At 37.2% G+C, this 16,504-nt stretch overlaps 1 protein-coding gene across 1 annotated transcript in view; it reads left to right on the top strand.

Moving 5' to 3' along the window:
* Positions 1-16,504, top strand: part of LOC100443657 (contactin-associated protein-like 3) — a 234,210-nt gene that overhangs the window by 124,436 nt on the left and 93,270 nt on the right. Inside the window, 4 exon segments of the mRNA XM_024252621.3 lie at positions 4,574-4,777; positions 5,435-5,619; positions 6,837-6,980; positions 11,315-11,576. Coding sequence (XP_024108389.2) covers positions 4,574-4,777; positions 5,435-5,619; positions 6,837-6,980; positions 11,315-11,576 — 795 coding nt within the window.

The following is a 16,504-nucleotide window of genomic DNA, read 5'->3' as shown; positions in this document are numbered from 1 at the left end:
CTTATGCCTGTAATCCCAGCACTTTGTGAAGCTGAGGCAGGCAGATTGCTTGAGCCCAGGAATTCAAGACCAGCCTTGGCATCATAGTGAGACCCTCATCTCTAGAAATTAGCCAGGCATTGTAGTGCATGCCTGTAATCCCAGCCACTTGGGAGGCTGAGGCTGGAGGATCACTCGAGCCCAGGAGTTCAAGGCTGCAGTGAGCTATGAAGGTACCACTGCACTACAGCATGGGCAACGGAGTGAGTCTCTGTTTCTAATAAAAGTAAAATGTGAAGGTAAAATATGGTGTAAGGAAATAAGGGAAATAGCAACTCAAAATTACTTATGTCTTAGCTTTTCAGAGACGTCATACTTTGCAGTAGTCTAAAGCAAGTAGATTCCTTCCTTATCCTTTCTTAGAAGTCCTTCTGGACCAGATGCCTGTTTACAGAAGCATCGCTGTGAATGTGGCAGAAACAATCATATTTCAGGATTATATGACCTCGTTTCTAGACTGTGGGCTCCTTAAAAGTAACTCATTGCCTTCTGCATCTTTATCTTTCACCTAGCATATGGAAGGCTTGCAGTGAATATTAGCTGTATGAATGAGGACATAACACATTTTAGCAGAATTACTTCTGACACAGTTCTTCCTTGTATGACAAAGTTCTTCATCTACGAGAATTTGTATTTGGGAACTTTGTGAACACATCTGTCCTTAGCTTTTCCGGTATTCTTTGAGGAAGTGTGACAAAGACATTATAATTGTACCAATAATCTTCAAGTATGATTTTAAAACTCTCGTGGCCCTCTAACACAAGAAAATGAGATAGATACATTAATACTTCTGAGTAAGATTTAGGTCACCAGTGATTGAAGTGAGTCAGCCCAGGAACAAGCTGGCTGGCAGAGAAGGAGCTGTGTAAGTGTGGATGAATGGTCATAAATCTCTTTTTCCTGGTGGAAACTGAAGATTTCCTAGGTCCTTCAAAAATTAAATCTGCTATCATTTTAAGCTGTCTACTTTCCTATATATCCCCTATGTGCCATTTTAAACTCATTTCCACCTCTTTTTCTGCCCAGTGCCCTGACAATAATAATGAAGCAGTCGTTCACTGAGGGTACCCCATGTGCCCAGCACTGTTGTAAAAGTACAAATATTAACTCATTTAACCCTCACAATGACCTTGTGAGAGAGGAGTGTATGTGTTCTTACTTATGAGGAAACTGGGGCACAGAGAGGCTATGTAACTTATCCAGGATGGAACCAGGATTCAAGCCCACGCAGTACGTACTCTAGTGTACTAGAAAATGTAGCTCCTGATCTAATGGTGACAGACTAACGTGTCAGGGGTCCACATTGCTAATACTGATCGAGATTCAGCAATCAAAACTATAATCTTAATTAATAAAGCCAATAATTATAAACTAAATTCATATAAAATTAGAAAAGCACTTTCTGTTTTAAAACACAAGCTAAGTTTTCTTTATTCATTTTGGATAGCAAGGCTTTTATTCTGAAAACTTTGAGGAACGTTGGATTTTATTGTAAACGTAATAAGTGACATTAATTTTCCAGTATCCCACTACATTTCCTATTTATATAATTGAATTTCATACAAAGGATTTTCTCCAACAGGTTTCTGAGAAAAGATTATATTAAATGTGTTACTGGAATTGTTTTATTTTAGCGTATTATTCAAATATATATTGTAGGGGAATATTTGCATTGATTATGGCTAGGTAGGAGAACTGTTTTTTTCTTGAAATGGGGTCTTGCTGTGTTGCCCAGGCTGGGGTGCAGTGACCCAAGCACTGCTCACTGCAGCCTCCACCTCCCGAGCTCAAGCTATCCTCCCACCTCACCCTTCCAAGTAGCTGGGACTATAAGCAAGTGCGACCAGTCTTGCCATGCTGCCCAGGCTGGTCTCCAACTCTTGGGCCCAAGTGATCTGCCCGCATCAGCCTCCCAAAAGGCTGGGATTACAGGCATGAGCCACTGCGCCTGACCAGCTGGGAGAACTTTTCTTTGCTCTTGCAAGTGTTTTAAAATGCTAAAAGTATGACTTTTGTGGACAAGTGGGAAGAGAGCTTACCTTTTAGCATTACTTCTAAAGACCAAGACTTGAAATTTTGCTTCTGCAGTGGGAGGATCTTATTCAAGAGGGACTACATGGGAGTTGTCCCTCTCCAGTGCTGATCTTGGTGGGCTCATTATTGTTTCCATCCCAAACATCAATGCTTTCCATCCCAAACATCATTTTTTGTTTCATATTTTTATATATTGACTTCATAAATCATAGAATGTTTTATGATTTTTAGAAAGTTTTGATTTGCAATTCATTAATCTGCTTTTATTTTAAAATATGCATAATGAGCTATAAGTATATTCTTAAATTTCTAGATACAAGCACTAGCGATTACAATAAAGAAAAAATCAAGGTATTAGCTAAAGAGCAAGAGTTTCAAGGTCATTGCTTTATGTGTCTTTTACTTGATAAGTTTTTTACTATTCTATTTGCCTGAGGGAAACATTTCAGGAACTGTACTTCACATGCCTTAGAAGATCAATACTGCTGTTGGAGAGTAATAGTAAACATAGAATGAGAAAAAGAAATGTATAGGTTGCAATAATCCAGAAAAAACCTTTCAGGAAGAAAACTTTTTTTGTTAGTCAACTAAAAAAAAATAGCTCAAATATTAGCATTTTCTTTAAGCAACAAATAAAGACATGATTATAAGTATTAGGGCAGTGCTAAAAACGTGAAAGTCTGTAGTCGATCTTTTTCAAGCTTCCCTTAGTTCATGGCCATGGAATAATAATCTTAGATGTCTTCATTTACTTTGACAGAGTTTTGTTTTTATCATGAACATATAATAAGTTATGTAACAAGGAATAATTGTTTAGTTTACACATATTTTACTCAGAATGTGTTTATTCATCATGCACTTGATGCATTAATTCCTTGTAAGTACATTAACCCAATGTGAGAAAATCAAACTTCTAAATTTTAAAATGATATGTAAAATGGACAATTTTTGAAGTGCAGTTTATTATATATATTTCAGATAATGTGAATGAAATGGATAGCCATGCAAAAAGTACTAGTAATATTTTTGTGAAATTAAATATAATTAAACAATGCCATCTTATTGGCTTGAATGACATCAGCTAGTCAGCTTCAAATAGTTTCATATTTCACTAGGTTTTCATGCATCTTCGTTTATTAAATAAATATATTTTTCAAAGGACAATTGCTTATTTTTCTTTTTACTTTTAAAAAGAGATTTTCTGGGTAATATTAATTTCTTCATGTGATTTTGACAGATACTATCAAATATTATTTTATATTACTGATAAAATGAAACAACTTGTTTTTTGATGAGCTGAACATATGTGACATTTATAGTGAATTTATAAGACCCTGACAGAGTGCTGAGAGAGTGTGGCAGCATTGGAGTTCTGACAAGCTACAGCAGAAGAACCAAAACAGAGGTGTTAAGGCTGTGCTCTCTCGACAAAGCATCCAAGAAAACAAAACCTCTGTGCCCTTGTCAGTCAGGGCTCTCCAGAGAAACAGAACCAATAGGATGTGTGTGTGCGTGTGCGTGTGCGTGTGCGCGCGCGCGTGTGTGTGTGTGTGTGTGTGTGTGTGTGTGTGTGTGTGTGTGTAGAGAGAGAGAGTTTTAAGGAATTGGCTTGCCTGATTGTAGGGACTGGCAAGTCCTAGGTAAGAGGTGATATTGCAGCTGGAGTCCAAAGGTTGTCTGGAGGCAAAATTCCTTCTTTCCTAGAGAACTTCAGTTTTCTTTCTTTCTCTTACAGCCTTCAATTGATTGGATGAGGCCCACCCACGTTATAGAGTTTAACCTGCTTTACTCAATGTTTACTGATTTAATATTGATTGCCTCTAAAAAATACCTGCACTGCAACATCAAGACTAGTGTTTAACCAAAAACTGTTTACCATGGCCTGGCCAAGTTGACACATTGCAGTACCTATTAGCAGTACTATTAGCCAGGGGTTGAGAAAAATGTTACATCAGCTCATTTAAAATACATTTATTACATGTCTAAAGCAGTATTTAATAAGTATGATATGTTTCTGTATCTTTACAGACAAAATCTTTAGTAAAGTAGGTACATGTGTAAGAATCAAGAGAAGCCAAAGCTACTGGCAATGAACAAAGGTATTTAAATTGAGTGACACTGATATTTAATATAAGAATGACCTTAAAATAAAGAATTTGTGTAGTGAAATACAACTTCTTTCCTGATTGTTTTTAATCAAACAAAATGAGAAGAAATGGGCTGCTCTAAAGATAAGAGCCATTGGGAGTAGATTAATAAAAGCATTTCTAGATGATGAAGTTTGAGAAAATGTTAGAAAAATCTAACAGTGGGTATTACATATATCAACTCATGATGCCAACAGAAAATATATTATTGTCAGTTGTTTCCTTCAATGAATGGATTAGAAATACAATGTGTGTCTGTGTGTGTGGTGTGGCATATTGATGCACACATTTTCAGTGTGCTACTGTATGACATATTTATATTTAGAATTGCTTTTTAATGTCTTCTTTCCTAGAATCTGAGGTGGTTTATTTTGATGGACAGAGTGCTCTGCTGTATAGACTTGATAAAAAACCTTTAAAACCAATAAGAGACATTATTTCTTTGAAATTTAAAGCCATGCAGAGCAATGGAATTCTACTTCACAGAGAAGGACAACATGGAAATCACATTACTCTGGAATTAATTAAAGGAAAGCTTGTCTTTTTTCTTAATTCAGGTAAAAAAATACTTGAACTTTTATACCAGTAGTTAAAAAAAATCTGTTTACATTTGTTGGTACTCAGTGTTTTCACAGTTAGATAAAATGACCATATAATTCATCATCTAAACGAGAACACCTTTAAGAAATAAAAAATACACAAGTGATAGTTACTCTGGGACAGTAAGTGCAAAGTAGAACTGCAGTGAACAAATGTAAATGAAGATTTAAGAGCATTACTAATGGATGCATGCAATACATACATATCCTAAGTATGATTTCTGTAAACAGCATATATTTTGACAAACTGTGCAAGATCACCATACGTGTGTATAATATATATGTAATATATGATTATCCATATCATAAAGACAAGAATAGATCATTATAAAATTATGAGATAATGCTGATAATGAGGTTCTAAGAAAGAAAATATTTGCAATGTAATTACAAATGTCATGAGTAATAGAAAAAATACTAAGAAAAATTTCAACAAAGTGTAGAATTGAACTTAAAAAAAATAAAAACAGGGTAAGGATATTGTGTTCAAGATAGGGAGAAAGTGAGAAAACAACTCCGTAAGATGGAAAGTTGGATGCAAACTGTGATGCTCAACTAAAAAAGGGAAGCCGTGATTTTGGACAGAAATAACTGTTTTTTTCTTTCTCTTGTAAGACAATGCTGAGCTGTCTTCCCCTGTTGCTCCTGTGACCCTCACCCTGGGCAGCCTGCTGGACGACCAGCACTGGCATTCCGTCCTCATCGAGCTCCTCGACACGCAGGTCAACTTCACCGTGGACAAACACACGCATCATTTCCAAGCAAAGGGAGAATCCAGTTACTTGGATCTTAATTCTGAGGTTATTATAGATACATAGTTTAAATTAAATATAACCTGAAAAAGAAGGTAGCTGCATAGAGAAATGCCATTTTATAGTAATTCATAACTAAGTTGACTAATAGTAATAGGTATGTCTGTCCTGGTACTATGAAACTGTTTATGCCTTCTAATAGGTCAGTTTATTATAATAGATCATCTTTTCCACCTTGAAAAGAAGTTAACAGTCAGTGTTAGGTTTAGGAAATCCACAAATGCAGAAATATCAAGGTAGCAAGCAATGTTATTAAATGTACTCATTTGAATACATTTCATTTGAAGTTTCATCTGGTATGTTACACTCGTTGTTTGACTATGCAGATTTCTGGGGGATATTTTTTCTCGTCTTGGTGCAATCCTCACCAACATAGCATTATCTAGGATTACTTTGAGAAGTTAACAAGATACACACCAATAGATTTATTAAATAACAAGAAAGTCAGATGCTCACATATAAATAATTTCCTGATATTTTTTAAGTCATTAATGCTTTTTGCAACCCATTGCCCATATGTATCTAAGCTACACTGTTAAATAGCATCTATTCTTCCAGTCCTTCACAGGACACCTTAAAGTGTATGAAGGATCAGAACAAACCAGAAAAACTGTGATATTTACTGGCATAAGTGGCTTTGGCATATAATATTAAACTGAAGATCCTAGTCCTCTACCAGATTATTCAGTTTTATTACTTTAATTTAACCATGTAATAGCAAAAGATAATATCTAATGCAGAGGTTGGCAAACTATGGGCATCAGGCCAAGTTTGGACATTTTTTAAGTAAAATAAAAAGCCTGTTTTTGTTCAAAAGAGAAGGTTTTATTGGAACATATTCTCTTTCTTTATGTATTGTCCGTGGCCACATTGGTACTTCGTGTCAGAGTTGAGTGTTGCGAAAGAGATCATATGACCCACAAAGCGTAAAATTTACTACATGGCTGAAAAATTTTCAACATGGTAGAAAATGTGTGTTGACTTCTTCCTTTTAAGTTTGTTCAAAACTGTCTGGTGCCAGAAATAAAGGTATTAACAGCTGCCATTATGATAGAACACTTCATTTGGAATAAGCAAGCATGCAAATATAAAATAATGGGAATGGATCTGTGACAATTAGTACTAGACCTATTAATTATAAATGCTTTAAACACGTAATCAGAAAATCACTAAACAATGTTATTTATGTCATTTTTCTTTCTAAGATCAGCTTTGGGGGAATTCCGACACCTGGAAGATCACGGGCATTCACACGTAAAAGCTTTCATGGGTGTTTAGAAAATCTTTATTATAATGGAGTGGATGTTACTGAATTAGCCAAGAAACACAAACCACAGATCCTCATGATGGTAAGGAAGCCTAATGGGAAGGAAAGAAAAAAGGACATTTTATTTTTTGCATTTAAAAATTATTCATGTGAAGTCTCCATTTCATCTAATATTTTAAGAATCAGTTCTTACTTTAACAGCTGCCCATGTAATATAGTAATTTAGTTTTATTTATTTATTTTTTTTGAGACAGAGTCTCCCTCTTGTCTCCCAGGTTGGAGTGCAGCAGCGCAATCTCAGCTCACTGCAGCCTCTGCCTCCCAGGTTCAAGCAGTTCTCCTGCCTCAGCCTCCTGAGTAGCTGGGATTACAGGTGCCCGCCACCATGCCCAGCTAATTTTTGTTCCCTTATTAGAGACGGGGTTTCGCCATGTTGGCCAGACTAGTGTCGAATTCCTGACCTCAGGTGATCTGCCTGCCTTGACCTCCCAAAGTGCTGGGATTACAGGTGTGAGCCACCGGGCCCGGCCAATGTTTTTTTTTTTTTTTTTTTTTTTTGAGATGGAGTCTCTCTCTGTTGCCCAGACTGGAGTGCAGTGGCATGATCTTGGCTCACTGCAAGCTCTGCCTCCTGAGTTCATGCCGTTCTCCTGCCTCAGCCTCCCGAGTACCTGCCCACCACCATGCCTGGCTAATTTTTTGTATTTTTAGTAGAGACGGGGTTTCACCATGTTAACCAGGATGGTCTCGATCTCCCAACCTCATGATCCGCCCACCTTGGCCTCCCAAAGTGCTAGGACCACAGGTGCACTTTTTTTTTTTTTTTTTGAGATGCAGTCTTGCTCTGTCACCCAGGCTGGAGTGCAGTGGTACAATCTTGGCTCACTGCAACCTCTGCCTCACATGTTCAAGCCATTCTCCTGCCTCAGCCTCCCAAGTAGCTGGGACTACAGGTGTGTGCCACCACACCCAGCTAATTTTTTTTAGTAGAGACAGGGTTTTGCCACATTGGCCAGGCTGGTCTCAAACTCCTGACCTCAGACGATACACTCACCTCGGCCTCCCAAAGTGCTGGGATTACAGGCATGAGCCACCTTACCCAGCCTAATATAGTAATTTTTATTATGCATAAAAAGTTATAAAGTAAATATGCCTCATGGGACATAGTTGTTTCATTTTTATATGAAATAAAATAACTTTCTATTTTTACGTGGAAATCAGAATTCATATATCTCACGTGTTTTTGGTGTTGTTATCCACAGGAGACCAATTATTTTGCAATGGCAATCCGTAATGATCTATTCCCTAATCAACTGGAAATACTTCCAAATCAGTTAATAAACTTCTTTCAATGTTTAAAGTTTGAAATATCTAAGTTGGGGTTAAAGGGAAAGCTCATGTTTAGTTGTCAGTGTATCTCAGCAGCACATCATGGGAATATTTATTCGTATTGTTGTAAAAATGTTTTCTTTCCATAATGTTATGTGCTGGAGGAGTTGGCTCATGGGTTGCAGGACCAAAACCTGAAAATATCTCTGACTGTGTGTCACCAGGCCACACAATGAATACATCACTTAGGTTAGCATGAGAAAAAGGGAAAAACAGCTGTGAAGCCCATGAACTTTCCAAGAAGGTAAAGGAGAAAAAAAAAAAAAAGATGGATTTGAAGTCTTAAGTTTTACTATGAATAGCACCCTGCTGAGATCATAAAAATGAAAAATACCATCAAGATACATGAAAAAGGAAACACCAAAGGGAAGAGTGATAACAAGGCTCCACAGAGCGCAGCTTCCTTTGACAAGATGAAAAGGAAATGAAAAGAGGAAGGAGATAAATGGAACGGCCCTCTACCTAAAGTTTCTGTCCATGGAGAAACTGACATTTAAGTGCTGCTCAACAGGAAAAAGAAAAAAGACCTGGTTATTGAAGTTGGCTTTGTTGGAGATGCGTTACTCAGATACAGATACAAAGATGGGTTTGGCCAATGGGCATCCGTGTCAAGAAGCCTAACCTAACACGTTCTGAACATTAAGCTACCTTTTATCTGCCAGTCCTTGGTGTTCAGAAGAATCCCTCCTCCTCACCCTAACTTCTATGGGGCTATTTCCAAAGATAACTGTCATTGAAGTGAGTAAGAGTGAGTTGGGCCTTATGACACAAGGAGACAAGACTATTTGAGGACAATAGACACAGGTTTTCATATACATTTCATGTTATTCTGAGTTACTGATGGGTTCACTGATGGAATTATTAATTGAGTATATCCAATAAGGAGAACCACAATTAAGCTGGTATCTCTGGGTTCTGGATATCATCCTCAAGAAAACTATTTATTAATTACATTGAATGAGGTTATTAAAATGTGTAAGTTTCACACAAAAACAAAAAGACAATTCATTCCAAATTGTGCATATGGATATATAATGTTAATTATGGGAATTCCATCTTAAGAATTACTACAACTCTATGTGTTCTGTATAAAAACAGGAAAATAATTGTTCCAATATATAAAAGGAAAACATTTAAAAATGTATTTTGTTGGCAGAATCAGTTGCCAGAATTCATTCAGTCAACTAACAAGCCCTCCTCTGTGGCAAGAAGCCCTGCTTCTCTGTTGTAGCAGGCAGCTACCCACCTAAATGATGAGGTCAAGAAATAAGCAGCTGATAAAAAGATAAAAAACGTGTAATAGTCCAGTGATTACATGTGTACTATGGATCAGCGCCAGTTACTTGTAAGCTTTTGGTATTTAGTTCGTTACAGCAAATGTTTTCTTTTTTAAATTTTCTTCTGCAAATGTTTTCTTGTAATGAAAACTATTTCCCATTTAGCAGAATTACAAAAATAGTCAAGAAGAAATGTTCTGATTGATGTATACAGTTAGAATGTATATTAAAGATTATTATAAAATGATAACTGAATTATATCCATTTCTAAAGTATGTTGGGACAGAATTTTTTTAAAATATGATTCCGTTTTGAAAATTGTTTTACCACTGGATCAGTGTGGTTCTTAAACTTGGCTTTATCTTGGAGTCACCAGAGGAGATTCAAAAGACACCATTACCTGGATCCACCTCCAGAGATTGGGATTTTAATTGGTCTGTATCTGGATTTTAAGAGCCCTTCTGGTGATTCGACTGTTTAGCTAGGTTTGAGAGCCACTACCCTAGATTATCTGTCCTGCTCCAGTAACATTCTTTTTCTAAAATCATTTATAGTATATTAATAGAAATAAATCCATGGAAATTCCAAGTAAAATCAGAATTGCTGGGGTTTAAAATCTCTGGAACTGAAATTCCTATGTGTGAATGATGCCCAAGAATTGCTTATTCCTTTCACCAGCCAAACAAAGCAAAACAAACAAACAAACAAAAACCATTTAAAAACCTAGTAAGATGTTGACTTACCAGATATTAAAGCATACTAAAAGCTTCTATACTAGAATCAGTATGGTAGTGGATAGGAACAGAGAAGTCAGTAGAACAAAGTCAAGATCTCAGAAAGATCCCAGTTTATGTGCAAAGTTGTTAGTAACAAGGAATGTGGCTCAATTCAGTGGAACAGGGATGAATTATTTCTGAAATTCTGCCGGAACAAACAAGTGTCCATAAGGCAGAAAATAAGCATGATCACTATCTTATACACATTAAGAATATGTAAATTAAAGAGGATGAGAAACAACCAACAATCTTAAAGAAAATCTGTGAGATTGTATGTAGGACCTAGGGTAGTATGAAACTTTCTTAACAAAGATTGGAAACTCAGAAGCTGTAAAATACAATATAGACATAATTGACCATATAAAAACATCAATGTTTTCATGCTAAAAATACTATATGCAAACATTGTATATAACTATTAGATCTGAAAACCATTTGAAAGGCTGTCAAATATAACTTTCCAACAGCTGAAAATATGACCCATACAAATATCAAATAAGCATGTGTCAAAGATTTAGTCAATTCATTAATGAGGGTACCAGTAAAATAGTAAGCTGGTTCAAAGGAGATTTTGAGGATTGTGTAGAGAAGACCAAATGTTGCTCAGGAGAAAGACTGAGTATGAAAATGTCCTGTTATTTGCTGTATCCTCAGGGCTAGCACAGGGCCTGGAAAATAGCTGGCATAGATTAAACTCCTGTTGAACTAAAATTATATTGAGACTCCTTTACTAATGCTGAGAAGTAGAGAAGTGGAGAATTTCTCACACACACACAGAAAGGCACATGGGTGTCTGCCCAATTATAATAATACTTATGTTGAAAGAGAAGATAAATATCATGGATTTCAGCTTTAGCAGGCAGACTAATCCTGGATTGATAAAAAGCCTTGTACGTCTTCGTAAAATCTGGCTTTAATTAGATAGAAGCACCACCTGTAAGGCTGTTCAATGTGCTCTTTTGTTTTATTTATAGGGAAATGTGTCCTTCTCGTGTCCACAGCCACAGACTGTCCCTGTGACTTTTCTGAGCTCCAGGAGTTATCTGGCTCTGCCAGGCAACTCTGGGGAGGACAAAGTGTCTGTCACTTTTCAATTTCGAACGTGGAACAGAGCAGGACATTTGCTTTTCGGCGAACTTCGACGTGGTTCAGGGAGTTTCGTCCTCTTTCTTAAGGATGGCAAGCTCAAACTGACTCTCTTCCAGCCGGGACAGTCACCAAGGAATGTCACAGCAGGTAACAGTTGTATTCCCATAAACCTGACATATCCACATGGAAATCATTTGGTAATTAGTGAGTGAGTGAGGCAGTGAGATGCTCCATGCCCCCACTAGAGGAACAGATTGCTGTTTCCTTTTAGACTTCTGTGTGGCGCACACAGCCATCACTAAAGTGTTCTTTTGACCAAAATGACTATATATGAGAAATATGAAATGCATATTTCTGCAGACATACCTTCCCATATACAAGGAATACCCTTGAGCTCCATTTCCTGACAAACATATACCAGCCTCCATCCCAAAGAACTAGGGTCAGGACCTCATGGAACAGACAATACCCAGAGGCACGTTCCTCTCCTGTCCTCCTTCTCCTTTCCCTTCTCCGCCCCGCCTCTCAGGGTCTGTGCACAAATATTCTATACACAGTAGGCAATTGATAACTATCACTTTACAGGGAAAGATGCCTGGCAAATACCAAGAGTTCTTATTCTTTTGTTGATGGCTGATTCGTTTTCTGGGATAGCCGGGCACCCTGGAAGAATCTCAGCTCCTCCACTTACTGCCCTTCTGAAATGTAAATCACGAAGCCTCCTAAGCCTCAGCTGTTTTCACTTGTGAAATGGTAAACCTCAGATCTCCTTTGCAGGGAGAACAATAGGAAGGAAGTCTGATTTTATTAGCACAATGCCCACCCCACACACAGGCCCTCTCATCCCCACTCCCCATCAGGGCCTGTTTTTGTTGGGCAAATGCTAGGTTAGGGGCTTAAATCCCATGAAGCTGGACTGAGTTACAATAGATGGGAACTAATCTCACATGCAGTCAGATGTGGGCAAGTTTGTTAACTACAGAGCTGCTGGATTTTGATGATTGGATTTGGAGATGGGAGGAGCACTGGGTCCTAAATTGACATTGTGCTGGATTTTGATGATTGGATTTGCAGATGGGAGGAGCACTGGGTCCTAAGTTGACATTGTGCCTAAATTGGCATCAGAACTAAATGGGGGCTTTAAAAAAAAAAAAAAAAAAGCGTAATCTGAAAAAGAAAAAGGCACAGACGAAGAGGCTGACTTCTGCTTGAGACCAGGGGGTTATCATACTCAAAAAAAGATTCCTTTTGGCTGTAAGAGGCACACGTGACTATACTGCTATTAAATGTTGTGGTATGAAAGCACAATTTCAAGACCCGTGAAGAAATTCGGAGGGCGGGGCCTTATCTCAGTACTTCTGGAACAATCAGGCAAGTCCTGGGTGTTAGAATCTGTGTCCGCCTCACACAGGTGTTTCAGGGGAGATAAAACAGATATTCAGAGGGGACATATATTATTTTCTTTTAGAAATGCAAACCTAGTTTCCATTTCCTCACGAATAAGATTTTTTCCAAGAAAGGTTAAAATCGTGACTCACACGCAGATACAGAATGAACACATGTCAGAGATTTTCTTTTAACTCATTGATGAGAGAACCAGTGTTAGGGAAATAAGTAAAGATAAAATTGCCTACCAACATAGTGAATCAGTTTCACAAGGTAGAAATGAAATAGTCTTATTATGGAATAAGTATTAAGCCAGACTGTGATGTACATTTCAGGCAATCGCTAATGTGATTGCAAAGAAAGAAATTTCATCCATTTATATAGCCAGGCAGATACAACCCATTACATACATGTTCTAAAGATAAAGGACAACTTGTCCTCAAGTAAGAGGACTTGACAGCGCCGTTTGCTACACAGCCCATCTTACATTCACCTGGTAATTGGGGAGGCACGCTCCTTTATGCAAAGGAAAACTAAACTCCTTCATGTCTCTTTGACAAGTGGGTAGTTGCAACTTGCAGCCAGGCATCTATGTTAAACTCCCAGGGAGACAAGGAGATAGGAGCACTGCCTTTCTTGATGTTTACATTTCAAAGACATGTCTCCAAGGTCCTCAAGAAAAACACTCCTGGAAACAAGAAAGAGGCTAAATAAGATTTTGTTTGTTTGTTTGAAGATTTTAAAGATGTACAAGTTTTCTGAAAGAAATGCTCTAAGGAAAAAAAGTGAATGAAAGTGTGTATCCCTTTTAGCACTAAGAAAGCTTTTGTTTGTTTTGGTTTGTGTTTACACTTACACCAGTAAGGCCTGTTTAAAGGAGTACCACACATTTATAGTCAGAAAAGAGATGCCGACTAGCTAAACTTGCTAATATCCAAAGGGAAAGGCAAATCCCTTACCTGTACACACTTTGCATCTCTATGGACAAGCATTATTTGCATTATTATCAATGTTCTGCAAGTTAACTTCTGTCACTAGACAGCTGTAAAGTAACCTAGTCCAAGATGATGGTTTACAATCCTGTAATATCAGCTAATCTTTCCATTGAAAAGATACCCAGTAATCTCCTTTGCCCATTTCAAAGACTGCCCTCAATTTTTTTCCTACAGTAGTTGGTTCAGTTTTACTGCTGATGAGTTGCATATATTCTGGATTCAGTGAAGTGCTGAACAAGCACTTTGTCCGGTTCTGGGTTGCACAATAACTAGAATTAAATATAATTGAAGTTCTTAAATCTCATCAGGATTTTGCTTTAGCTCATGGCTTTGTGAGTGTGATATTTTGCCTCTGCAGTTAAAACGTTGTAGTTGTTAACAAGAGATCATCTTCATATCAAATGTGTTTAAAATAACATCTATGTTGTGGGCAATTAATTTAGTAACTTCTCATTGAAATATTTATAGATTCTACTGTATCTGATTTTCTTGTGCATAAACTATGGCCAAAGGCCAAATACAACCTAATAGAAAACAAAAAGAAAACAAATGTGGATGATAGATATGAAAACAATTATACAAAGATCTGCTTTTATTTGTCAAAAGATATTCTTAAAGAGGGCACTTTTTGCAGTTATAAAAAGAACATGTCAAAGATTTTGTTTAACTCATTAGTTTATGAGGGAATCAGTAAGATGTTACAGCTGCAATGATTTTGTGTATAATGTAAAACTGGCTTATTCCATGGGATGGGTTAGAGGAACCAGGAAGAAAGTCAATTGTATTTCTACCAGACAAAATTCATTTGCATGTCTATGGACAATAATCATTTGCCTGCTTTCAATTTTCTACAATTCACAGGGTGGTAAAAGAATTCAAAGAAGGGGCCAGGTGTGGTGGCTCACGCCTGTAATCCAGGCAATTTGGGAGGCCAAGCCATGCAGATCACGAGGTCAGGAGATTGAGACCATCCTGGCTAACACGGTGAAACCCCATCTCTACTAAAAATACAAAAAAATTAGCCAGGTGTGGTGGCGGGTGCCTGTAGTCCCAGCTACTCAGGAGGCTGAGGCAGGAGAATGGCTTGAACCCGGGAGGCGGAGCTTGCAGTGAACCGAGATGGCACCACTGCACTCCAGCCTGGGTGACAGAGCGAGACTCCATCTCAAAAAAAAAAAAAAAAATTCAAAGAAGGTAAAAGGCACAGAGACCTGCAGAATCATATAATCCTCGAGATTGTATTTAGACAGTGCCTAGTTTTACATTGAAGACATCCAGAATCTTGGTTGATTTTAAAGAATAATTTATTTCCTTACACTTTATGACTACTTCTGTTTCTGTTTCATACATCACTGAAGGTTAAAAGGGAAAACTAAAATATTAACGTTAATGTTTAATTTTTAAGAAGTACTACATTTGAAATGCTAATAATATACTAACTTCACATAGATACACGTTAGGAAGAAAAATAAATCAAGCACAGAGTCATTTTTAATAATTTACAGGTTTCCCAAGACTATCAAGTAAAATGTTAACTTTATAGGAAAATTTCTATTAGTCTAAAGTTTATTATGATATATGTAACTTCTGAAATAGTTTCGATCTTGGCCTAATTTTAAACTTCAGTGCAGAGTTAATTTAATAGGCCTCATGAAGCTAATCTTATTTTTAGCCCATTTATTGGCATGTGTCTTTGAAATATTACCAGGTAAAAGAAAACACGGAATACCTCTAGTGATTTTAAATACCTTAACATTTAAATTTGCCATCAAAGACAATTCATTATGTTACCAAATTATTTGACAAGATTGATTTCATAATTACTACTAAGAATCATAAAATAATGTGGATGTGAGTGTAAATATATAAAAATATTGTACATATATAAAGTACAACTCCAGTTCTTTCCTAAGCATTTTTTATCAAATATTAAATAATAGCTTTTATTTTATTTTATTTTATCTTTTTGAGACAGCGTCTCACTCTTTCACCCAGGCTGGAGTACAGTGGTGTGATCTCAGCACACTGCAACCTCCACCTCCCGGGTTCAAGTGATTCTTGTGCCTCAGCCTCCGAAGTGACTGGGACTATAGGCTAGTGCCACCATGCCCAGCTAATTTTTTGTTTTTTAGTAGAAATGGGGTTTCACCATGTTAGCCAGGCTGGTCTCGAACTCCCGACCTCAGGTGATCTGCCCGCCTCAGCTCCCAAACTGCTGGGATTACAGGCATGAGCCAGCATGCCCAGCAAATAATAACTTTTAAAAGACAGTATAATTATATCTATAATCATAATGTGTTAATTCAGAAACACACGAATATATGTTAAAGATTTTAACTAATCAATGAAGAAACCAGTAAGATGTTACAATCAGTTTGGAGGATAATTCAAAGTACTGCACATACAGGCAGATAAGAAATGTCAAAATGAATTACAGACAGATATGAAATGGTTCAGTAACCAACTGCATCTCGCCAGGCACAAGTCATTTGTATTTCTATGGGTACAAGTCATTTTGCATTACTATCAGTTTTCTACAATTTATAGGGCTGTAAAATAGCTCAGACAGTGAAAGCAGGGTTTACCTTAATTAACGGGTGCAGTAAGACAGACATCCAGTGATCTTCCCCCATTTCAAATCCTGTTGCACCCCATAAGTTTGTGCAATTATGTGTCAACTTTTTCTAAAAAAAA

The sequence above is a fragment of the Pongo abelii genome, chromosome 13, assembly GCF_028885655.2.
Source record: "Pongo abelii isolate AG06213 chromosome 13, NHGRI_mPonAbe1-v2.0_pri, whole genome shotgun sequence".
NCBI lineage: Eukaryota > Metazoa > Chordata > Mammalia > Primates > Hominidae > Pongo > Pongo abelii.
The sequence above is the reverse complement of the archived record's forward strand: the minus strand, read 5'-3'. Positions and strand labels throughout refer to the sequence as shown.